The sequence below is a fragment of the Saccharomycodes ludwigii genome, chromosome I (assembly GCF_020623625.1).
Source record: "Saccharomycodes ludwigii strain NBRC 1722 chromosome I, whole genome shotgun sequence".
NCBI lineage: Eukaryota > Fungi > Ascomycota > Saccharomycetes > Saccharomycodales > Saccharomycodaceae > Saccharomycodes > Saccharomycodes ludwigii.
This window is the reverse complement of record NC_060200.1, coordinates 1507855-1533003: the sequence shown is the minus strand read 5'-3', so window position 1 is coordinate 1533003 and position 25149 is coordinate 1507855. Positions and strand designations below refer to the sequence as shown.

The 25149-nt window shown below is 32.8% G+C and overlaps 9 protein-coding genes and 1 non-coding gene across 10 annotated transcripts; 6 read left to right on the top strand and 4 right to left on the bottom strand.

Annotated features, from left to right (window-relative positions):
• Positions 1-713: 713 nt before the first annotated feature.
• On the top strand, positions 714-5124 carry SCDLUD_000658 (uncharacterized protein; the record flags this gene model as incomplete). The annotated part of the gene is made up of 2 exons (XM_046081491.1): positions 714-1278; positions 1388-5124. The coding sequence occupies 2 exons, from the start codon at positions 714-716 to the stop codon at positions 5122-5124; spliced, it is 4302 nt and encodes a 1433-aa protein (XP_045936975.1).
• Positions 5125-5557: 433 nt separating this feature from the next.
• On the top strand, positions 5558-5629 carry SCDLUD_000657. Its single transcript has one exon. It is a non-coding gene; the product is annotated as a tRNA-Arg (tRNA).
• An 800-nt stretch (positions 5630-6429) lies between these two features.
• On the top strand, positions 6430-7598 carry SCDLUD_000656 (60S ribosomal protein uL24; the record flags this gene model as incomplete). The annotated part of the gene is made up of 2 exons (XM_046078352.1): positions 6430-6448; positions 7234-7598. 2 exons carry the CDS (start codon positions 6430-6432, stop codon positions 7596-7598), a joined length of 384 nt encoding a protein of 127 aa, XP_045936974.1.
• A 681-nt stretch (positions 7599-8279) lies between these two features.
• Positions 8280-10166, top strand: SCDLUD_000655 (bifunctional fructose-2,6-bisphosphate 2-phosphatase/6-phosphofructo-2-kinase; the record flags this gene model as incomplete). Its single annotated transcript, XM_046078353.1, has 1 exon — positions 8280-10166. The coding sequence occupies one exon, from the start codon at positions 8280-8282 to the stop codon at positions 10164-10166; it is 1887 nt and encodes a 628-aa protein (XP_045936973.1).
• Positions 10167-10372: 206 nt separating this feature from the next.
• CAX4 (dolichyldiphosphatase) lies at positions 10373-11059 on the bottom strand (the record flags this gene model as incomplete). Its single annotated transcript, XM_046078354.1, has 1 exon — positions 10373-11059. One exon carries the CDS (start codon positions 11057-11059, stop codon positions 10373-10375), a length of 687 nt encoding a protein of 228 aa, XP_045936972.1.
• Positions 11060-12152: 1093 nt separating this feature from the next.
• Positions 12153-14750, bottom strand: KAP95 (karyopherin beta; the record flags this gene model as incomplete). Its single annotated transcript, XM_046078355.1, has 1 exon — positions 12153-14750. The coding sequence occupies one exon, from the start codon at positions 14748-14750 to the stop codon at positions 12153-12155; it is 2598 nt and encodes an 865-aa protein (XP_045936971.1).
• Positions 14751-15366: 616 nt separating this feature from the next.
• On the bottom strand, positions 15367-15630 carry ACB1 (long-chain fatty acid transporter ACB1; the record flags this gene model as incomplete). The annotated part of the gene is made up of 1 exon (XM_046078356.1): positions 15367-15630. One exon carries the CDS (start codon positions 15628-15630, stop codon positions 15367-15369), a length of 264 nt encoding a protein of 87 aa, XP_045936970.1.
• A 550-nt stretch (positions 15631-16180) lies between these two features.
• Positions 16181-16975, bottom strand: REX2 (Rex2p; the record flags this gene model as incomplete). The annotated part of the gene is made up of 1 exon (XM_046078357.1): positions 16181-16975. One exon carries the CDS (start codon positions 16973-16975, stop codon positions 16181-16183), a length of 795 nt encoding a protein of 264 aa, XP_045936969.1.
• A 935-nt stretch (positions 16976-17910) lies between these two features.
• On the top strand, positions 17911-22908 carry RIM15 (protein kinase RIM15; the record flags this gene model as incomplete). The annotated part of the gene is made up of 1 exon (XM_046078358.1): positions 17911-22908. One exon carries the CDS (start codon positions 17911-17913, stop codon positions 22906-22908), a length of 4998 nt encoding a protein of 1665 aa, XP_045936968.1.
• A 368-nt stretch (positions 22909-23276) lies between these two features.
• FRS1 (phenylalanine--tRNA ligase subunit beta) lies at positions 23277-25064 on the top strand (the record flags this gene model as incomplete). Its single annotated transcript, XM_046078359.1, has 1 exon — positions 23277-25064. One exon carries the CDS (start codon positions 23277-23279, stop codon positions 25062-25064), a length of 1788 nt encoding a protein of 595 aa, XP_045936967.1.
• Between the last annotated feature and the right edge of the window lie 85 nt (positions 25065-25149).

The window sequence follows — 25149 nt, the reverse complement described above, 5'->3', positions numbered from 1 at the left end:
TATATTAGCGGAAAAAAAAAAAAAAGGAAAAAAAAGGAAAAAAGAAAAAAAAAGAATTCTACAATTTAAATGAATGAACAAATTATTAATATTAAACTAACCAATTAAAAAAGATTATTTTTAATAATTAGATATCCCCGAGGTATAAGAAACATCGCACAAAAACATAACATGGCCCCCCTTATTTCATTAATTCCGCATTCTTACAATATATCAATTGAGTATAAATATAAGTTCTAGGAAAGAACACTACCTGAGACTCTCTGTTATAAGGTAAACCTTATAACAAGATAAATCACGTGTTAATAACCGTAAATAGTGAGATACTATGTTATTATGATTTATCCGTAAAGAGACTTGTACGTGGATGTTACGCTTAGTAGTGATTATGCCAGCAAAGCAAATACTACTATAACACCGCAGTACCGAAGTTGAGAACAACGCATCGAAAAGCTAAGGCTATGCGCTGTCATAATTGTTGTAAAAGTTGTCGTGTCGACAACCGAAAACAGGAGTATATAAAGCCAACATCTCACTAAAGAGTTTTGGGTTTCGTAGATATATTGTCCTTGTTTGTATAAGTTAGTTTAGACTTATGTAATTAGATATTATATATAGAAGAAATATAATAACGAGAAAAGATCGATTTAGAACGAGTCTAACCAAGTAACATCTTTAGCCCACTTCACCTTACAACATCTGGTAGCGCCGCTATGTATTTAGATAATTTAGATAACGATATCAAGTTGAATACACCACGTTCTTTCGATGGAAGGAAAGATATCTATGAAATATCAGATTTTCTAGCTACAGTTCACATCCAGATTGCCACTAGGAACATTGAAAATGAAGCTACGAAGATCGCAACGCTTGGACGTTCCTTGACAGGACCTGCTGCACGTTGGTTTGTCTCGTATGGTACGAATAATGGCTTTGAAGGCCTTACCTATGACAACTTTGTAGTGGATTTCAAGAACCATTTTCAAGGCGCAGCTGACTCGTTCTACCTCGTACAGAAGATTCGAGAGTTACGCATGACCCGCCAGGTACCAATTGAAGAGTATAGCGACCGTTACTTTCGATTGGTGGATTTGCTACCTGATGCGTATTGGTCCGAAAATGCCAAAATCGATCAGTACTTATATGGTTTACCACCGAATGTCGTACAATATGTACGAGTGGTCAAACCCGACTCGTTGCAGGAAGCGATGGAGACGGCTTGGAAGCATGTGATGATCAACATGAAGTCGTATAAGGAACCGTTTCCTGATCTCAATAGTTCCCGGATAATGGACCCAGACGCCATGGAACTCGACGCTATAAGTGATAGCCGGAGATCTCGTCAATATAACTATACCCCGAATAACGCTAACAATAATAGATTTAGGCCGATGGCACGTAAAACCATGTCTAGATCAGATTGTCTTAGGTTGGGTTTGTGCTTTAGATGCAAGAAAGGCGGACATAGCTCCAAGGAATGTTCCCAGAAGAACTACTGAGAGTATGAATAGTTATAGTGAATATAAGTATAAAAAACATAAAAATAGAAAAAAAGAGAAAAATGAGAAAAAAGAGAAAAAAGAGGAAAAAACAGAAAAAAAGAAAAAAAAGTGTCCAGAAGTATCTGTGAGTGATGATAAACGCGAATTTGTAAAGTTACCGAAATTCGAAATTTATCCGTTAATTGAAAAGAAACCATTGGTTGGTTGTAAAAGAGAAGTTAAGGGTGTAGTAAATAATAAAGAAATGCTAGTATTGTTAGACACTGGTTCACCGACTACATTTGTGAATCGTTCAGTGGTCTCAGAGTTGAAATTAGAAACGTATTCAGCTCCGCCGTTCACTTTTTATGGCGCTGTCTCCGCTGAAACAGCCACATCAAGTGTTGCGACTAGTATTGTTATGTCGATTGAAAATATAAAGTATAAGTTTGATGCTTACGTTACTGCTGCCGTCTCGCAGAAGATTATTATTGGTGACCCTGTTTTAAGGTCTTACCCGAAGTTACTACACCTGGGAGAAACTGTCGAACCCGAAAATGTATTGGTTCCGTATGACAGTATATTACCTATTGATTACGTAGATAATCCGTCTAGGTATTTTAAAGAAGAAGATGAAATATTTGTTATTTCCGTTAGTGAATCTCCGAAAAAGGATTGTAACACGTTTGAACTGTTGCCGAAATCCTTGAGATTGAAGTACAAGAGTACTGTATCCAATGAATTGTGTCCCTCGAAAATACAGGATAGGAAGGTTGAACATGAGATTGTTCTGGCGCCTGATGGTAGACTTCCTCGAATAAGTCCGTATAGGTTGACACCGAAAAATGAAAGTATTGTTAACGACTTGATTAATGACTTGTTAGAAAAGAACTTCATCACACCGTCAAAATCCCCGTGTAGCTCGCCAATTGTATTGGTTAAGAAGAAAGATAATAGCTACAGGATGTGTGTTGATTACAGAAAGTTGAATGCGATCACCGTCAAAGATCCATTCCCGTTACCCCGTATAGATAGCTTGTTGAGTAGAATTGGTAAAGCTACCATATTCTCGACGTTAGACTTGCACTCAGGTTATCATCAAATACCGGTTAGATCCGAAGACCAATATAAGACCGCGTTTGTGACACCCACTGCAAAATATGAATATAAAGTGATGCCATTCGGTCTGGTGAACGCTCCGAGCACATTTGCACGTTATATGGCTGAGTTGTTCCGTGATCTAGTATTTGTTGGTGTCTATTTAGATGACATTCTAGTGTTCTCAAAGTCAAAAGAAGAACATCTAAATCATCTAGACGTTGTTCTAGATCGCCTGAAGTCTGAAGGCTTAATAGCTAAATTGAAGAAGTGTCATTTCCTTCAATCGTCCGTTGAGTTTCTAGGGTACCAAATTAGTGCTGGTAAGATTGAACCATTACAAGGTAAAACTGATGCCATTTGTGCGTTTCCGACCCCAAGGTCCGTTAAGGAAGCACAACGTTTTTTAGGCATGGTAAATTATTACAGAAGATTTATAAAAGGTTGCTCCATTATTGCACGCCCGATTAATACGTTTATTTCCGGAGAAGCAACGTGGGGAGTAACACAAGATAAAGCACTGAAGTCATTAAAAAGAGCGTTACAGGAACAGCCCGTGTTGATACCATTTGACGTTACAGCTAGTTACAGATTAACTACAGATGCTTGTAAATATGGTGTTGGTGCTGTGTTAGAAGAACTGGACGAAAATAAGAACCCAGTTGGTACCGTATCCTATTTCTCTAAATCTCTACAAGGTGCTCAACAGAGATACCCCGCCGGAGAACTAGAATTATTAGGAATTATTTCGGCACTAGAACATTTTAAGTACTTGTTGCATGGTAAACGATTCGTGTTGAGAACCGATCATATAAGTTTACTGTCGTTGAAAACAACAAAAGAACCAGGCACAAGAATTGCCCGTTGGTTAGATACATTGTCCGAATATGATTTCGAATTACAGTATGTTAAAGGTCATGACAATGTCGTTGCTGATGCAATATCAAGAGCTCCGTATGAAATCAATGTTATTGATGAGCTCGTATCCATTGATCCGTGTGAATGGAAGAATGATTATGAGGAAGATCCGTATTGTGCTGCTCTGTTAGTATCTCTGAATCCAGATGAGTATCTTGGGAAGATACGAGTTAGCAAAGCGGATACAAGTTATTTTAATAAGATCATTAAACGCTATAGATTGTCAAATGCGTTTCGAAAAATGATCCGTCTAGAGGAGGATTTGTTGTATTGGAAAGATAGATACATAGTCCCTCGTAGTAAGGTACAGTTGGTGTTGAATACCTACCATGATCATGGTCTATTTGGTGGACATTTTGGTTATAATGTCACGTTGCAGAAAGTCACCGAATCGTATTATTGGCCACGTCAAGATCATGAAGTTCAAAAGTATGTCGCAAGTTGCCCGAATTGTCAAGTGTTTAAGTTTCACCGTAATAGACAATATGGTTTACTGAAACCGTTAGAGGTCCCTGAAGGAAGATGGACAGATATATCCATTGATTTTGTGTCCGGTTTACCACCGACAGTAAGTGGTAAAGACATGATACTGGTTGTAGTGGACCGTTTCAGTAAACGTGCTCACTTTGTTGCATGTAATAAAGAGTTATCTCAAGAATACACTATTAATTTGTTATTTCAATTTGTATTTTGTTATCACGGTTTCCCGAAGAGGATCGTTAGTGATAGAGATGTTAGATTTACTGGTAACGCATACAGAGAACTTACAGAACGACTAGGTATTAAACTGTGTATGAGTTCTTCGAATCACCCTGAGTCCGATGGACAGAGTGAAAGAACTATTAAAACATTGACACAACTGTTACGATCATATGCCGGGCTAGAGCAGGGCCGTTGGGATGTATTGTTACCCCAAGTAGAATTTGTATATAATTCTACATATCACTCTGCCGTCAAAGCCGCCCCGTTTTTAGTGGATTTGGGCTATGTACCAAATGAACCGTTATTAGATAGTACCTCGTTAACAGCCGCAAGGAACTTCTCGGCTGTAGATTTGATCCAGTCGCTTAGAGCTATCACGCTCCGTACAAAAGATTTCCTCAAAGAAAACCAGGTCAACATGGAAGTTGCCGTTAATCCTGGGAGAAGGGAAGAGAAGTTCGCTGTAGGTGACTATGTTCTGGTACATAGAGACGCTTATTTCACTGGAGGCCGTTACATTAAATTACAACCGATATTCTTAGGCCCGTTTAAGATTGTTAAGGTAATAAATGAAAATGCATATGAGGTCGACTTACCGAAGACTTCCAAAAAGCATAGAGTGATCAACGTAAGATGGATAAAGAAATATCAGTTCGACTCAGAAAGGTATGTAAAGGAACTACCTCGTTCTGAAACTGAGTTAAGGAATAGGCTCGAAAATATCTCTAGTGTAATAGGTTTTGCACCGTCTGAAGGTATAGTCTATTGTAAATTTGCCCACGTAGACCCTCGTCTGACTGCCGCTGTTCCGTTAAAAATGTTTAAGTCGCTTCCACTGCTGAGACGCCGCTCTCTGATAAATAATTTTGAACAGTTGTATAAGCAGTCCGTATCTGACGAGAGGGGGGAAGATGTTATAAGGTAAACCTTATAACAAGATAAATCACGTGTTAATAACCGTAAATAGTGAGATACTATGTTATTATGATTTATCCGTAAAGAGACTTGTACGTGGATGTTACGCTTAGTAGTGATTATGCCAGCAAAGCAAATACTACTATAACACCGCAGTACCGAAGTTGAGAACAACGCATCGAAAAGCTAAGGCTATGCGCTGTCATAATTGTTGTAAAAGTTGTCGTGTCGACAACCGAAAACAGGAGTATATAAAGCCAACATCTCACTAAAGAGTTTTGGGTTTCGTAGATATATTGTCCTTGTTTGTATAAGTTAGTTTAGACTTATGTAATTAGATATTATATATAGAAGAAATATAATAACGAGAAAAGATCGATTTAGAACGAGTCTAACCAAGTAACATCTTTAGCCCACTTCACCTTACAACACTCTCCACACACGCCCTTTTAGTGCAATGGTTAGCATGCGTTCTTCCGGTGGATGTGATCCGGGTTCGAATCCCGGGAGGGGCTAAATACGTGGAGACAGGAGTAATTTTTTTTTTTTTTTCCTACAAATTATATTATTAATGTAACAGCAACGTGCTAATTAAAACAAAAACATTAAAATATTTGTGACATAGTATATAATTAACATCTGTACATCTTTTATAAAAAAGTAAAGATGAATAATTTTCTTTTTATAAAGCAGTTTTTATTTACATTTAATAAGCAATTCAAATATTTTACCAAAATAAAAATATGAATAATAATAAAAATGGTATATATATTGCTTAGTATGAGTATAAAACAGTCACAAACTATAATTTGTTATATAACCAGTAATATATAAATATTTTTACTTTTCTCCCAACTTTTGGCAGATACGATAGGTTATTATCTTAGTCTTTCTATTCAAAGATTTTTTTTTTTCCCCTCACATGCAGTTTTTTCATATGCGGGATTTTCCCCTGTAACTTAATCTGTTTAAATTAATACTTTTTTCCCTTTTTCTTTTTCTTTTCATTGAAAATTTTCTGCCTAAATGAAATTAAATTTCTGTTAACATTTTCCTAATAATTTTTACTACAGATTTTTTTTTTTTTTATTTTTTTTTTTTTTTTTTTTTTATATTTATCTTTTCTTAGCAATCTAGAAGCAATTTTTTTTTTTTTTTTTTAAAATTTTGACTATCGTTGAATAGTTTGCAGCTTCATTATAAACTAGATATTTGTATATTGGTATTGATTTCTAATTATCAATAAGTTTTTTTTTCTAGATTTTTTGAAGGGGAAAAAAGAAGAAATTCCACCACTAAACAAACTAGATACAAAATGGCTAAACAATCCTTAGGTATGTTTATAAAACAGAAAATAAATAAATAAAATAAGTTCAAAAAATGATTAAAGTGTTATTGATTTAACAGAAGGATTGGAGGAATTGTGATACTTCTAAGCAATGTATAGAAATTTTATGATAATAAAACTAAATTTTGATATAGACACCATTTTTAAAACGGAGGGGAAATGATAAGTAACGTTGTTATAGTGTTAATGCTGGGATAATACCGATGAACAGTGGATGATGACGTGTAACTTTTTTTTATTACAACAGGTTTTACATGTCACTGTTGTTGCTGATTCAATATATTGTGTTATATATCATCAAAAACTGACAGCAATATACAAAAACAGGGTAGTTTATCTATTACAATTTATTTTATTATGTTGGCATAAAATCAAACAGGCTATATCATAACAATATTTTTGCCCTACTATATTGTAGCAAATGACATATTCGATCTTTGTTATATGCTTATTTGTTTTTTGTCTCATATTTGAGGTTTTCGATTTTAGTAGCAACTTTTTTGCTGGCAAGATATTATTTTTGTACTCCGTCTGATGATTTTTCTAATCTGGAATATATATCTTTTTTGAATATTAATCCATCCAAAAAAACATTTTTACTAACTTTTTAAAAAAAAAATTTTTTTTGCTTCAAAATGTACATTGTTAACAAAATCATAGTGGGTATTAAGTTAAACTTATTTAAGATAAACTGTTACTTTGCGATCTGATTATGTTTTTTTTTTATTTTATTTGGAGTGAAATTGTAATTATTGAAATATGTTTATACAGATGTTTCCAGTGACAGAAGAAAGGCTAGAAAGGCTTACTTTAATGCTCCATCATCTGAACGTCGTTCCATCATGTCTGCCTCTTTGTCTAAAGAGTTGAGAGAACAATTTGGCGTTAGATCATTACCAATCAGAAAGGATGATGAAGTTTTAGTTGTCCGTGGTTCTAAGAAAGGCCAAGAAGGTAAAGTTTCTTCTGTTTACAGATTGAAATATGCCATTCAAGTTGACAAATTGACCAAGGAAAAATCCAATGGTGCTTCTATTCCAATTAACATTAATGCTTCTAAGGTTGTCATTACCAAGTTACACTTGGATAAGGACAGAAAGGCTTTGATTACTAGAAAGGGTGGTAAGGCTGAATAGATTTAAGAAACAAAATAGCTCTTTTGTTTTCATTGTTTTGTCACTTTTAGAAAAAAAAAAAATATATATATATATATATATATGTAGTGTATTAAATATATACATATGTAGTAATTTTGTCACTTCTTATTTAGTTGAGGAAATGGATTATTAAGATATTGCTTTTGTTTATAGCATGCGTATTGTGCTGGTTTTTATTTTTATTTTTATTTTTTCTACTTTCTTTAATACTTCTTGAAAGGGACGAAAGGAAGAAAGGGAATTTATTGTTTGTGGTAACATTGGCTTAATAATAATGTGGTTTCTATGCATTTCTTAACCAAAGAAAAAGAAAAGAAAAGGAAATCAATTTTTAGTGTCATTTGAAAATAATTTTTTCTCTCTTTTTTTGGTTATGTTTTTACCCTTTGCTTCCCCCCACACATACATAAAAATCGTAGTTTTAATTACTCCTTTTTATTTATTTGCATTTCATCCTTTCCCCCCTTCCCCTCCCATTATTTAATAATTTATTATTTATTGTTCCGTATTTTAATTTACTCAAAATGTTCCATATAAATATATACTGTAAAGATATGACTCATGTTATATTACACCACTAAAATATTTTGTTTAAATATCTTAACAACAAACCAATAATAGTAATATATATATATATATATAAATCAGTTCGATCTAATAATGAGTGCAACAGGAAATCCCTATGACAATACCTTCGATACAGAAGAGTTAATAAATGGTTTGGGATCACAATTATTGAAACCAAAAACATCAAAAATTGGTAACCATATGGCTAGAAAAACTAAACGCTGGAATATTTTAGAGCCCACAGATAATGAAGCTATTTTGCAAAGTTCAACAACTAAGACACCAATTTCTTTGAATTATATAAATAAGGATTTGGTTTTGGAAAATGATAATGCAAGGATTTGGAATCAGCAAAAACATAATAAAAAGTGGGAGAGCGGTAAAGATGGTGTTCATAAAGAGCAAAAGGAAAGTGCCATTTCACCAGGTCAATTGTATTCCACTGAAAGCGGTAGACTATTTCATGCTGGGAAAATTTTGATTGTTTTGGTTGGCTTACCCGCTACTTCCAAGACAATGCTTTCGGTAGCAATTACAAGATATACAAGATGGTTAGGTGTCAAGACCCAAGCCTTCCATGTTTCTGAATATAGGAGACAAAAAAACTATGACAGTATCCCTGATGATTATTTCAGAGCTTTGCCAACTAGCAATGCTGGTTTGAAAATGAGACGTGATATTATCAATAAATGTATCAACGATCTAATCAATTTTTTTGTCGAAAGTAAGGGCCAATTAGCCATCTATGATGCTTTGAATATTTTGAGCCAAGAGCGTAAAGAGATATCTGACAAATTTAAGGAAATGAATATCAAAGTTTTGTTTATTGAAAGTGTGGTTAATGACCCCAAACTATTAGAGCACAATGTGGAAATGGCGGTTTGTTCTCCTGATTATAAAAATTGGAACAAACAAGAAGCTAAGAAGGATTACATGAATAGAATCAACATCAATAAGCCATTGTATAAGGAAATGACATCAAAGGAGGACTTGAGTTTTGTGAAGTATATAAACTTTGGCGAAAAGTTAATGGTTAATCATAACAATTATGGTTATTTGATTAATAAAATTGTGTTTTTCTTAATGAATCTGAAAGAAAAAAAGGGTAAAGTGTACTTTAGTAGATGTGGTACGAGTGACAATGATAAGTATATAGATGATGAGGTTTTAAATGATGAGGGTGTAGCTTATTCAAAAGCTCTAACCGAATTAGTCCTGAAGAGAATTAATTTAAATAGAATGGAAAAAAATTCTAGTAACACCGATTGTTCTGATACTGGTAATACTATTGGTAGTGGTACTAACAGTAGTGGTAGTAGTGTTATTTCTACGAATTCCTCACTCTCTTTACCACTTAACCAATTTAGCACTAACCCTGTTGAGGTGGATGCTGCATCTAGCAATACTCGTTCGAGAGAACATACACCGCTAATACCAACTGCAGCTACACTTAATCGTTCAATTTCGGAGGGCAAAGCTGAATTCAAACAGTTGCCGTATGGTGACGGGTCTGACGAGGATTCGTTTGTCGTTTGGACTGCTCCTAGGAAAAGAACTTATGATACTGCAAAATTTTTCCAAAACATGGGGATTAAAGTTCGTATTAGAAGTCAATTACAACAATTACATCCAGGTTTAGTTGCTGATATGAAAGATGAAGAAATTAAGGAAAAATTTCCTAATGAATATAAAGAACATTTAAGAGATCCATATCATCATCGTTATCCTCGTGCGGAATCTTACCATGACTTGGCAGTTAGGATGGAACCTTTATTGTTAGAAATGGAAAGAATGTGCGGCGATATCTTGATTATTGGTCATGAAACTACGTTGAGAGTATTGTATGGTTACTTGATGGCTAGCTCAAGTTTTGAAATACCAACCCTTGATTTTACAAGAGACGAACTAATTGAAATATCGTTTGGACCTTACGAAAACAAGGTCAAAAGAATCCCAATTGACTTTGCTGTTGGGCATTAGTATATTTTGTATGCCGGAAAAAAAAAAAGAAAAAGAGGAAAAGAGGAAAAGAGGAAAAGAGGAAAAGAGGGAAAAAAAAAAAAAAATGATGCTTTAAAATGATAATAAGACGAAATATTTGCATAAATTGTATTTTTTTTCTATTAATTATATATTCTTTTTATATATACACATATACGTATATTTCAATTCCTATTGCGATAAAATTAATCTATCTTAACTTTGCATCTTTGTTTCCACAAAGTATATTCTGTTTGTAAATTTTGTGATTTGTAATAACAGGAATCTTTGATCCAGAGCCTCTGACAAATAGTCCATGTTAGTAACCAATTAGTGATCCCCCATTCACGTAAAATACTAACGACAATAAAATAAAAACTAGCCAAAGATGCACCTAAAACTAACCCCATAAGAACTTGTTCAATTGAATGATATTGTAAATAAACTCTAGACGCGGCTACTAACAAGGATGTAATAACGATTGTTATAGAGCCGATAATTTTATTTAATTTAGGAGTATCCCAATAACAATATAGTTTCAGAATAAGATACATTGATAAAAACCCCATGAATTGGGAATGTGCGCTAGGCATGCCGTAACCTGATCTTAAAATTGTATTTGTTTGAAAGGAATCATGCAGCAAATTGTGTGGTCGTGGTTGTTTGACTATATTTTTGATGATATTATTTAATATATCATTTAAAACATGGCCTCCAGCTAGAATACATGCTTCCAATTCTCTTGTGACTATGAACCAACTTAGATAGAAAACTAAGATAAACACTGGTAATAGTGTTAAATAACAACTTAAAAATGACAGTATATCATCTGGATTGTATAAAACATAAGTATCATCAAAGGGTATTAATTTTGTTGTAGATGGAGGATCCATTGGTATATTTTTAAGAAGGTGCTTTATCTTTTTTTTTTTATTTTTATTTTTATTTGTATTAACTTCTAAGTAAGAATTTACATGTGCATGATTGAATAAAATAGTGTTTAAGTTTAATAAGAATAAAAATGTAATGAAAAAAAAAAGAGAAAAACACCCAGACATTTCCCTTCACCTTTTATCGAATCCGATAGCCCGAACATTCGTTCACCTTTCTAAAGAATTATGAAAATATTTTTTTATGAGATATTCCATACGTTATTTTCCTTATTTATACTTAACTTGATTTTGCACAGCTTTATTGCTATTATCCTTAAAGCTTTGTGTTTATGTTTGAATATTTGTTCATTTTGGGTAGAAAAAAAAAAAAAAAAAGAAATGTATTATCATTCAGAATGTGAGTACAAATACCCTTTTACTAAATGCATTTAAAAATAAATAACAATAATGCTGACAAAATCTTATCTTGGAAAATAGTATAGTAAACGAAACCTCAAACAAAAAAGAAAGGTAAGCTTAGTATTTGTTTGAATCATGAAAATCTTTTGCATGCAAATCACAATGACGCAGTATCTGTATAGGTCCAAATTGCAATAAAAAAAAATAAAAACAAAAAAAAGGCATAAAAAATCTGAAAAAAAAAAAAAAAAAAAAAAAAAATGAAAAAAAAAAATTGAAAATAAAAACATGGTAATGAACCTAAAAAAAAAAAAAAATTTTAATATGGATAAAATAATTGATAATGCAGTAAAATTAATCAGTTATATATAAACAAACAGACAAAAAGTTTGAAAATAGAAAAATAATCATTAAAAAAATAATAAAATAAAAATATTCATTAAAAAAAAAAATCTGAAAGCCATTGAGAAGAAAGAAAGGGATTAAAAAAAAAAAAAAAAAAAAAGGTATCTTTTCCTCTAGTATGCGTCCTTCATCTATCAATTAAAAATAAAAATAAAAATTAAAAAAAAAGGAAATGTAATAATGTAATTTAGGATGTAAAGTTTGAAAATCACAAAAAAAAAAGAAAAAAGAAAAAAAAAAAAAAAAAAAAAATTGAAAATAATAAATAATAGTGAAAAGATTTTTTTTTTCATAAAGATAATTGTAATTTTTGTTGTTCCCTTGACCATTTAGCAGTATCTCTTGTACTTTGTTTAAAATTCTTGTTAGATCTTGTGTTCTTAATAAATTCATCAACCCAAGGTTGACCATAAAATTGTTTAATTTCACCTCCTGGAAACATTGCAGCAATATCACCAATTAAACCAACAGCAGCTCTTGCAGTAGAGTCTACAACATTTAAAGCAGGCTCTTCAGCCAAGTACTGTAGGAATTGGAAAATAGTACCAACGTATGGAAACAAAGCTTTTGGAGCATCAGCTAAACCAGCTACACAACCAACGTAAGCATCTAATACAGCTTCATGAACTCTTAGATTATAATCTAAAGCTTCTAAAGAAGAGTTTTCCGGTGTACTGTTCTGGGCAGCTACACATAAAGCCATGACTTGATCTAAATATGGAACAAAATCAGTGCCGATGTTAGTAGCAATATCACCAAAGACGGCTAAAACAGCAGGTTTCAACTCTTTTTTAGAATCCGGAGCACTAATCATCTGACCCAAAACGTTCATGAAATCCGGTGCAAATTTCTTAAAAGAATCACCCAAAGAATTAGAGATGTCAGCTATTAATCCAACAGCAGTAATTGATATTTGGGAAGAGACCTGGTTTAAAGCACTCAACAAAAAGGGCGAAAACTTTTCCAAATATTTTTCAAAATCAGGGCCCAATGCTATCGCTAATGCAGAAATACAAAAAAATACATCATCTTCCACATAAGTGGTGTCACCCTTACTTAATAATTTTAAAAATAATTCCATAAGCAAGTCAGATACACCACTAACTTGGCTCGGGTTTTTCAAAATACAAGACGACAAAACCGTTAAAACATTGGATTGTAGTTCCTCTAAATTCTGTTTATCAACGGTAGTTAAGTTCCCAACATCAAAGGTCATAGTTTGTCCCAACTTGTCCAAGACAAATGATGATACCGAAGTAATAGATTCAAGCACTTGTTCAGATGAGCATTGAACCAAGGTAGACAATGCACTGTAAGCGGATGCACGGCAATTAAAATCATTATCTGGCCTGTTACAAACCTTTAATAGACTATCAATCAAAACGGGGTAAAAATTATAAATGGCCAAAACTGAGGAATTGTCATTAGCAGCAGTTAGCTGCTCAACCAAGTTGATAATAGTCCAAGCAGAATTGGTGATAACCTTGGGGTGGTCCTGCAATCCAATCAAACAAGCTTGAATAACATTTGGTAAGTGTTCCTGTGTATCAATACTAAAAATAACCAAGTCCGCAATTCTACCTAAGCACCAAGCAACAGTTTCTTTAACTTGCAAAGACTCGTCTTTAATCAAGTTCAAGATAGGTGGTAAAGCTTGATGAATTAAATTGGCCAATTGGGTCTTATCTGGGCCGTCTAAGATGGATCCAAAAGCCATAACGGCAGCTTCGCGCTGTCTCCAATTATCGCTTGCAATGTTTTGCTCAACAAAGTGTAGCACAGGTTCAACAATATAATTGCCACAATTTTGGGCGTATAGTTGTAGGCAAGCACCGGCACTCATGCTGACGTTCCAATCATCATCTTCTGGATCTTCATTCTGCTTAGTCAATAAATTCAAAATAGTTGGCAAAACGTCTTTTATGGAGTTTAATGCAAAGTTATAGTTTTGTAGTGGTGACTCAGGGTATTGAGCAATCTCGTAGGCAATATCAATTTCTTCTTCACAAATAGTAGACCAAAATTCAACAGCCATAGATGCAACTTTTTCATCAGCAGATTGCATTGTGGTTAAAGTTAATCCATACAAGGCTTGTTCCATGTATAATTTCATATAGACATAATATAAAGACATAATTTTGCTTAAACAACCAAAAGCGGCAACTTGTATTTCGGAATCCTCAGCTTGGGTGGCCTCGCAAACAACTTGCATCAAATAGTTTCTTTCTCCGTCGCGATCCATATTATTTTTGATAAAACTTAAAGAATCCGCCAAGGCATTCAAAGCAGTTAGCCTTACAACTTTAGAAGTTTCGGAAGATTGGGCACCTTGAACAATAGCAATCAAAATGTTATTGGATTGAGATATTAAAACTTCATTTCCTGCATCAAAACTTTCACAAATGTAGCCCAAGGCCAATAAAGAAGCCCTTTTGATATTTTCCGGTTGGGATGATTGTGTGTTATCAACCATTATTTTCATTAAATCAGGCCATTCTCCTCTAGATAAATCGATATCTGCAATAGCAGCAACTAATTGTGCGCTTGCATTTGCTACACGGTAAGAATTACAAACCAAGCCCTTTAAAGCAAACATTCTGATATGAACCTTGGAAGGATCATCAACTTGAGTGATCCAACGTGTTGCAAACTGTTGTTTCTTAATAGAATCTTTACTAGTCAACTCATTTTTCAATGTTAAGGCGGATAATATACGTGCTTCTTCTTTAACAGTTTCGTCATTTATAATTTGGGATAATATTCCCGCAAATTGTAAAAAATTTTCATTACACAATCTCCGTAACGTGGTTTCTGATTGTAAACGAACTGTTGGATCAACATTTAAAATAGTGTTTTCCAAAAGCTGGGCGACTTCTAGGGTGGACATTTTCTCACTGTTTTTTTTTTTTTTTTTTTTTTTTTTCTTTTTTTTGTTATTAGTTTAGTCCAATATTTGGGGTCTAGTTTGCTGATTTTTTTTTTCTCTTTCAGTGAGGATAGGTACTAAACAAAAGAGAATTATTAAAAAGTGTATGATCGAAAAAGAGGTTATTTACAATGTAATAGGGAAAAGGAAAAAAAAGAAAAGGAAAAAATTTAAGAAAGTCAATATAAAAAAAAAAAAAAATATTTTTTCTTTTTTCTTTTTTCTTTTTTTTTCTTTTTTCTTCTATATTAAAGCTATGGGATATTCTCAGGACATTTCAATTTATTGTCAAAGTTTTTTTAAAACAAACAAACTAAACAATTTTATTATTTGGCGTGGCATTGCGATTTTTGTGATAGCAACATCCACCTCCATCATTTTAAACGAGCCTTGATGGCAACACTATAATTAAACATATAAAATGCATACATAATTAAATAAACAATCAAAAATTTGCCACCGCAGCAAATAGTATCTTTTATACCAATAACCAATAAAGAAAGGAAGTGTGGATAAAAGTAAATATAAAAAAATAAAATAAAATAGCAAAACTAAGGAATATATAACCTTATCAAACTCAAGCTTTGTACTTGGCAATTAGTTCATCGACAAACTTAATATATTCTTCATCGGCCTCTTCTTGAGACATGCCCTTTAACTTTTCCCAAGCTTCCCACTTGTAACGATCCTTTAAGTTGAAAAGACCTGGTTTTTCATTAGTATTATCACCAACAGTAGCTTGTTTATACAAACCATACAATTTTAACAATTCTTCTTGATTTGGTTTAGTTGGTAGGTTGTTAACAGCAGTTGCTTTTTCTTCAAACAATTGGGAAACCATATTCTCTAGTATTTACTTAGGTATTTAGGACTGTTTTACTGACATTTATAAATTAAAAAGAGAATCTATACATAATCACAAGAAATTGTTGGAATATATCATATCATGACATTGAAATGATGATTGTTTAGTATTTATATACCGAGTTAACATTTGAACAATCCTAAATAAGACAAGTCAAAACGAAAAAAAAAGAAAATGAAAAAAACCTTTTTCTTACTTTGTTGAAAAAAAGTATCGTCCTATTATTAATTTGTATTTTTTTTTTTTTCTTTCCGATTTTATTTTGTTGAAAAATTAAGCAAAAAAAATATTTCCGTTTTTTTTTTTTCTGTTTGATTTGTTATCGTATAAAAAGATACACAATAACTGACTGGAAACATTTATAACTAACAATTGTTTCCCAGTACCAAAAATTGTTTCTTGGTACTATGTTTCCCAATTGCTAAATAACCAAAACTAAAAAAAGCAAAATAAATACTACTACTACTAATAACAATTATATACAATAATAACAATTATATACAATATATATAACGTTTTTGTCAAATTAAACTTTTTTGGAGCTTTTTACAGTGTTACTATTTTCATTATGCTCATCTTTCTCTTCTTGCAATTTTCTTTTTAATGAACTAACCACATCTGCAGTAGAATCACCAACAGTATCATCTTTTAACAACTTCTCATTATTTTTTATTGTCAAATTGTTTCCTAATTCCTTATTTCTTTGTTCAATATACCCTTCCACTTCATTTCTATTTTTTAAGTAATGTTCCTCATACCATTTCAATTGAGCAATGCTTTCTAAAATATCTGATCTAGCTGTGTGTGCGGTAACTTTTCTTGGCGCAACATATTGTAATTCGGGATTATGTCTATAACAAACTTCCATGATCGTACTTACATCAATTAATCTGTAAAATAAATGTTCAATCACTTTGGGGAATTCTTTCAACATAAACAACCTATCCATATGAATGGAATTACCAGCCAATACGGCCTTTCTTTCATCAGGTATGTAACTTTTGATATATGATAACAATTCGTCCTCAACCTGTTCTCTAGTCTTATCAGATGTTAAAACCTTTTCAGTCAACCCACTAGAACCATGATGTTCAACACACCATTCGTTCATATTATCTAAAATTTCTTTTGAATAATGAATTACACTTTCATAACCCTTTGGATCAACCACATTTAAGTTACCATCCGTAATTATACAACATATCTCAATGATGTGATCATCTATATGATTTAGACCTGTCATTTCACAGTCAATCCAAACTATTGGTTTAAATAATTTTTTGCAGAAAACATTGTTATTGGTGTCAGGAGTATTGCTCATTATTTTATTGTTATTTTTTGGTGTTGTTGTAGTTACAAATGTGGTATTTGTTTTTATAGAAATAAGCTTATTGTATCGTTTTAAATTGGTGATTTTTGAAAGGTATGGATTTTTCTTTATGCTACTATTACTACGTGCAAATATTATGCTATTTGTTAATATTTTGCCAACAAGTTTATTATGTTGAAGACAAAAGGTTTTAAACATTTATTATAGTCTTTATTAGTACCTAACTCGTTTAAGTTGAAAATAAAAGAAAAAAAGGAAAATATTTGAAAGTTTTTTTTTTTTTTTTTTTTTTTTTTTTATATCATATATATCATCGAGAATTATAAGGCAGCTTGTAGAAGCATGAATATAATATTATTTTTGAAGAGAGGAAAGCAAAAGAAAAAAAGAAGACAAAAAAAAAAAAAAAAAAAAAAAAAAAAAAGAAATAACTACCTCTTGCTGGTAGTCCGTAAAATACACGGATAGTTTAGTTTGAGGAAAGTGATTGGTACATTATATATTTATATATATATATATATATATTTCCGTTATCGTTAAACATGGATGATTATAAACTTTAATAGCCCACGCAGAAAACAAAGACGAAAACGTATGGCTTAATATACGTGGATTTAATTTACATTTATTATGGAATAGGGTGGCAAATAACATATACACATTAATATTAACTAAGTATCTTAATCTGTTTAAAAGATTATAATTAGGAAAAAAGAATAAAAAAAAAAAAAGAATAAAAAATAACGTAAAAGTTATTGTGTTTTGTTGCTAACACTTTTGATTCAACCATCATCAACCATTTATAGACACACTGCATTGTAATTGAAAGATTTTTATTTTATTTTAATTTTATTTTTGTTTTTATTTTTTATTTCATCTAAACTCTCTCTTTATTGTTTTGAGATCAACTATTCATAAACATTAATATGGATATGATAACTAAAGGTGCTGGTTCACCTAGTAATAGCAGTTCGTCGACGTCTAGCGCAAAATATCTAGATTACTTACAAAAAGCATCAGATTCCAGTCCCTCTATCCTACTAGAATTGGATATGGCTGGAACAATTAATTATATAAGTGACGTATGGGATAACGTAGTGGGTACAACTTCTAAAACTTTAATAGGTACCCCAATTTCAAACATCTTGGTGGGAACTCAACATGATAAAGAAGTTTTTCAAAGAGCTATAAGTATAATGCTGAAAGATGACGCAAGTTATAAAGTAAAATTCGTTGTAAATACACCTAAAGATAATGATGATGATATTAATCTATCAGATGCAATTGACACCGATGATGACATATCTCATCTTTTAGAATTGGAAGCTCAAGGTATTTTAATACATGACATTAAAACACACAAACCTTTACACTCCATGTGGATTATCAAACCCTTTTATGAAATTGATGAACTTGATAATTTACCGATAGAGTTGGTTACAAAGTTAGGGTTTGGTGCCATCATTTTTCAACAATATTTGGATCTAATTGAAAGTTTAATGGTTATGGATGAACTTACCATGCCTCCGCCAAAACAGGAGTTTTGCCATATATGCGAAACAGTGGTGGTTGCATGGTGGTTGGAAGCACATTCTCAACTATGCCTTTGTGAACATAATTTGGAGACCAATATCCAATTGTTGCACGATGAAATAACTGAACAGAAGGGAAAGCTAAAAGAATTGAAAGATTTATTGGTAGATAGCAACAACAATAATAATACTCCAAACACTTTAATAGTGACGCTTGGTCAAGAGAGTTTTGAAATTGACACATCCATGTGTGATAACAATACATACGTTGTTATAGACACAATTTTAAATTTATGCCAGGATGCAATAGATATTAATATGAGTGAATTAAAATCTGACGATAATAATGGTACTACCAATAATATACTCCTTAATAATAGAAACAATATAGAATATAAATTTTCACCAAAGACCAAAAAAAATCTCGAACAAGTCAATAATTGGAATTCAAGATTAGAAACATTGAGAGGTAGTCTAAAATCAGATGGATTGAAGCAGTTTTGTAATGCTATAGTACAAACTACAAGGAGAAAAGTAGTGGAAATTTTAAGGCTAGACAACGCACAGAAATGTTCATTAAAACTAAAAAACGAAGTGGACATTTTTGTTTTAGAATTAATCAAACAAAGAATCGAAAGTAATAAATTAAATTACAACGCTATTAATAATACCTCTATTTTAGAGACGTGTAATAATAATAATAATAATAATACAATTGCTGTTGCCGCTACTAATACTACCAACGCTAACAATAACAATAGCAATAATAATAATATATACAATTCTACATCCTCATCTCCTTTATCTTCTTCCTTATATACGGTTGATAATACATCGTTAGTACCTATTATCCAATCTCCTATTCCAAAAAAACTACAAAAACAAATTTTTTCTGATGCATATGTTAAAAATAATGAACAAGGCATTCTTCCAGTCAAATCACAAAGTTATAGACAACAAAATACTAATAATAATAAAAAGGAGAATGATAAAAATGCACAAGATAGTTATTTTGAAAAAGAAGAAACAAATAAACCCATTAAAACTTCATCTGTAATGGATCAGCACACAACCAACAGCCCTACTGCCAGCGAAACTAGTAATAATAATGATAAATGCAATCTTATCAACAATTTGAACAACAACAATAATACTACTAACAATCGCAACAATACTATTAGAAATAACCATTTTACTGAAAAATCTAATTCAGTTACTTCATTCCGTGAACTTTCTCCTAAAACCGAGTCAGATGGAACACCCATTATTCAAAAAACATTTCCCCTAGGTTCTCAAAGTTCAAGAACAAATTTAGAAAAACTTTTAACAGATTATACCGCCAGTAGTACCTCTTTATCTTCTAAAAATAGTACAAACGCCTTTGGTGTAATGCGTTCCTCAAGTGTACACAAACTTAACAATGGTACGCTATCTACCACTCCTAGAAGAGGCTCTCCGCTATTAGTTTCCGCAAATACCCCATTGTCTATCATTCAGAAAAATCCAACAGCCAAGAGTGTGATGGAGAAATCACCCATGGTTTCGCCTTTTCAACACCCCTTAGATCCATCCATCAATGCCAGTGGTAATGCCAGTAGCAATAATTATCCTAATAGCTCACTTTCTCCCTTGTTACTTGCTACTAATCCACCAAATACAGTGCGGTCATCAAGCTCACCGAGGATTGTGGATTACGATATCATCAAACCAATCAGTAAAGGTGCATTTGGTAGTGTATATTTGGCAAAACGTAAATTGACGGGTGACTATTTTGCCATCAAAGTTTTGAAAAAATCGGATATGATTAGTAAAAACCAAGTTACAAATGTTAAAGAGGAGCGTGCCATCATGATGTCACAGAGTAACAAGCCTTATGTTGCCAAGTTGTATGCTACGTTCCAAAATAAAGACAATCTTTTTTTAGTCATGGAATATTTAAGCGGTGGTGATATAGCTTCATTGCTCAAAGTTATGGGAACATTGCCAGATGAATGGACAAAACAATATATCAGTGAAGTTGTTGTTGGTGTGGAGGATATGCATAAGGATGGTATTATTCATCATGATTTAAAGCCGGATAACCTATTAATTGATTCTAAGGGCCACGTGAAGCTAACTGATTTTGGATTATCTAGAAGAGGATTAGTTAATCGTCAAAGAAAGGCACTGGCTAATGTTGGTACTTCATTTCCTTCATCTTTATCCACTCCAATCTCTTCAAACTTAGCTGCTACGTCTATTTTAGTCGCCAATTCCAGGTCTAGGTCTATAGATAATACAAGTAGACGATCCTCTGTGTCTTCCGTTTTAGATGATACCAACAATAATTGTAACATCCATGGCAACACTAACAATAACACATTAATGTCTCCTACGAGTGCCGGGCCGCCCAACGTTGAGGGTTTACCCTCTTCAAACATAACCCCTAGTGGAATTTTAGAGGCACCGATGTTAAAGAGAACCGACTCTCACGTTTCTTTTTCTATCAACCATAATGATATTATATCAAGGGCAAATAGTCCGCCACCTTTCTCTCTGACATTAGGATCCGGAAAATTAAGAAAAAGTTCTGCTAATTCAGATAATAGTGATATTACTGGACATTCTACCTTGAATGATTTGGTAATTTATGATTTACATGATTCCAATAGACAAAATAAAAAATTTCTTGGCACTCCCGATTACTTAGCGCCAGAAACTATATCAGGGACTGGTGAGTCGGCGGCATCTGATTGGTGGTCAGTAGGTTGCATTCTTTTTGAATTACTGTTAGGTTACCCACCGTTTCATGCTTCTTCACCTCAACAAGTATTTAAAAATATCTTGACCGGAAAGATAGACTGGCCAACTTTTCCCGATCAGGAAACCGAACGGGAGTTTTTAAGTCCAGATGCTAAAGATTTAATTACAAAATTGTTGGTTTTGGTTCCGCAACAAAGGTTGGGTAGCAATGGCGTTGAAGAAATTAAGGCACATCCGTATTTTAAAGACGTAGATTGGACACAGGTTTATGATGAGGAAGCTTCTTTTGTTCCAGTACAGGATAATCCAGAAAACACGGATTATTTTGATTTACGAGGGGCCACAATGGATTTAGATTTTGAGTCACTTGATGACGACATTTCTCATCTGGAGACCCAACAGCATCAATCAGAGAACTTGAGACCGGATTCCTCCTTACCAGGTGTGAATAATAATCCAAGCAGCGTGTCTTCAATGTTGGAATCGTTTGACCACGATTCCTCGTCCTCCTCATCTAATATGGCTATGCTAAACTTGTTAAGTCCTAGTGCAATTACGAGCTATTCGCCAAGGGAAAGAAGGGGTAGCAAGTTGAGTGAAAATCAAACTGAATTTGGATCTTTCAACTTCAGAAATATCATAGCATTGGATAAAGCCAACAAAGATGTTATTCATAGATTGAAGACAGAGCATTTATCTGAGCAACAACCCTTTATTTTTCAAAGAGGCCAATCTTTGTCTGTTGGTTCAGATTCTTCCACAAAACTACTAAAATCTTCATTTTCAAGCCTGAGAAGCTCTTTTAGTAAAAGCCATTCCCCCATTCGACGTGACAGCAATGATAGTAACAAGGGCAGTAGTAACTTGTCCCACACAATAAATAGTAAGAAACCGTTGATAAATATATCTGATCAATATACCGAGGAAGATAATAGTAGCTCTGCCGGGTCTACCCCCAAATTTAAATCACCGATGTCACCATCTGTAGCCAACTTGAATTTGGGCGTCAAACCAAAAGAATTATCAATTTTAGTTACAGACTCATCAACTTCAACTGTCCAATCTGCATCCATTAACAGCGAGGTAAATTCATCAGAAGACGCGAGATTTAATGCCTTGAGTAAGTTGAACACTGTTAGAAAATCCAGAAGGAGAAGCTACAGGAGAACCTCTTCTACTGATGAAAACAATGTTGGTGCGCCTGTTTTAAAATTTGATTTGGATATTTTGCTTTGTGAGCCAATTCCAATTCATAACTACGGTATGGTAAAGAACTTGAAATCTTTAGGATGTAGAGTGGTATCTGTATCTAGTGGGGATGAATTGGTTCGTCGTGCGACTAGTGACGTAAAATTTGATATAATATTTACAACACTGAAATTGCCCAAGCTTGATGCTATTGATATTGTTAAATTATTGCGAAACACTAATGGTGCCAATTGTAACACATCAATTGTGGCTACCACTGTTTTTTCAAATGAAGCAGCCAAATTAGGTATTTTTGATGATGTTATAGAAAAACCAATCATGTTGAACACATTAAGTAAGATTTTATCTAAATACGCCCTAAAAAAGATGCAAGATGATGAAGATACAATAATAAGTGATGCTGAAAGCGATGCTTTTTATGATGCAAGCTCCAATGATTAGTTCTGTTATTATATATATATTTTTATAGCTAATTTTTATTGTTTGGGGGATATTTCTGTGTGTTTCCCAGAGTATTTTTGTTCGTTACAAATGATATTTCAAACCAATTTTTCTTTTTTTTTTTTTTTTTTTCTTTCATGAAAAAAATTTTTTTTTTTTTTTTTTTTTCTGTTAGTTTGAACATACTCTCAAAGTATATTAGAGTAGGAGAAAATTTTGAATGCTTCAAAGATCATGTATGACTGTACATTTTTTATCTTTTTTTGTCTTTCTTTCTTTTTAATTTTCTTTTACCTTGTTACCTCTAAAAGTATAAAGATTTTAAATAAAAACAATAACAAGAACCACAAAATAAAAATAATATCAAAATGCCTACCGTGTCCGTTTACAAAAACCAATTATATGACTTATTGGGCAAGCATTACGAAACCAAAGACTTTGATGAATTATGTTTTGAATTTGGTATCGAACTAGATGACGACACAACTGAGGAAGCTCTAAAAAATGGCACTGAGCCAGAGTACAAGATTGACATTGGTGCCAATCGTTATGATTTACTATGTATTGAAGGTATTGCTCAATCCTTAAATGAATTTTTAGGTAAAGCTACAACTCCAGAATATAAATTATCCAAGCCAACAACTAAATTGATCATTGATAAGTCGACCGAGGCAATTAGACCTTTTGCAGCTGCAGCAGTTTTAAGAAACATCAAGTTTGATAAGAAATCATATGAATCATTTATTGCTTTGCAAGATAAATTACATTCCAATATTTGTAGAAACAGATCTTTAGTTGCAATGGGTACACACGACTTAGATAGTATCAAGGGTCCATTTTATTACAAGGCTTTAGATCCAGATTCTTTTAAGTTTGTTCCATTGAATCAGACAAAAGAGATGACAGGTCGCGAAATTGTTGATTTTTATAATTCTCCAGAACAAAAAAATAATATTGGCCGTTTCACCCATATCATTCAAGATTCTCCAGTTTATCCAGTCATTACCGACAGCGAAGGTACAGTTTGTTCTTTGCCACCATTAATCAATTCTGAACACTCCAAAATTACTTTAGATTCCCGTAATGTCTTTATCGAAATTACTGCCACTGACAGAACTAAAGCTGCCATTGTTTTAAACCAAATAGTCGCTATGTTTTCTCGTTATTGTAAAGACCCCTTTACAGTTGAACCCGTTGAAGTTGTTTCCGAACATAACAATGAATCCCGTATCACTCCAGACTTTACTCCCAGATACATGAAAGTTTCTAAAAAATACATCAATAGTTGTCTAGGTTTGGATTTATCTGCTGAGGAGATTTGTAAGTGTTTAAAAAAAATGTCTCTTCACGGCACGCCATCTAAAATTGATGAAAATACTATTGACGTTTCCATTCCAATCACTAGACCAGATATTTTACATCCATGTGATATAATGGAAGATGCTGCTATTGGCTACGGTTATAACAACTTGCCAAAAGAAAGCAAACTGTCTAATTCCAGCTTTGTTGCCTCTCCTTTACCGATTAACAGAGTTTCTGATATTTTCAGGATTGCTTCTTCGCAGGCTTCCTGGTTAGAAGTTATGCCATTGACTTTATGTTCGCACGATGAAAATTTTAAATTTTTAAGATTGAAGGACGATAACACTAAAGTTGTTAAGTTGGCTAACCCAAAAACTTTAGAATACCAAGTCGTCAGAACTTCTTTATTACCGGGTATTTTAAAGACTGTTAAAGAAAATAGAAAGCATGCCTTGCCCATTAAAGTTTTTGAATCTGGTGATGTTGTTTTCAAAAATGAAAAACTGGAAAGAAGAGCATTCAATGAACGTCATTGGGCTGCTGTCTATGTTGGTAAAACAGCTGGCTTTGAAATAATTCAAGGTTTGTTAGCTAAAATAATGCAAACATTCAGAACACCATGGATTGCTGATTTTGGTAAAGCTTCCCCTGGTAGAGGCTACTGGATTGAAGAGGATACTACTGTGGACACTTATCTACCTGGCAGAGGTGCTAAAGTTATATTCAGACATAAGGAAGGTGCAGAACCCATCAAAATCGGTAATTTAGGTGTTTTACACCCAGAAGTTATGAACAACTTTGATATTCCATATGCCAGTTCTTTTGTTGAATTAAATGCTGAAGTTTTCTTATAAGCTGTATAAAACTGTTTATATGCTATTTAATATTTGTGTTTTAATATTTTATTTTATTTTATTTTATTTTATTTTATTTTATTTT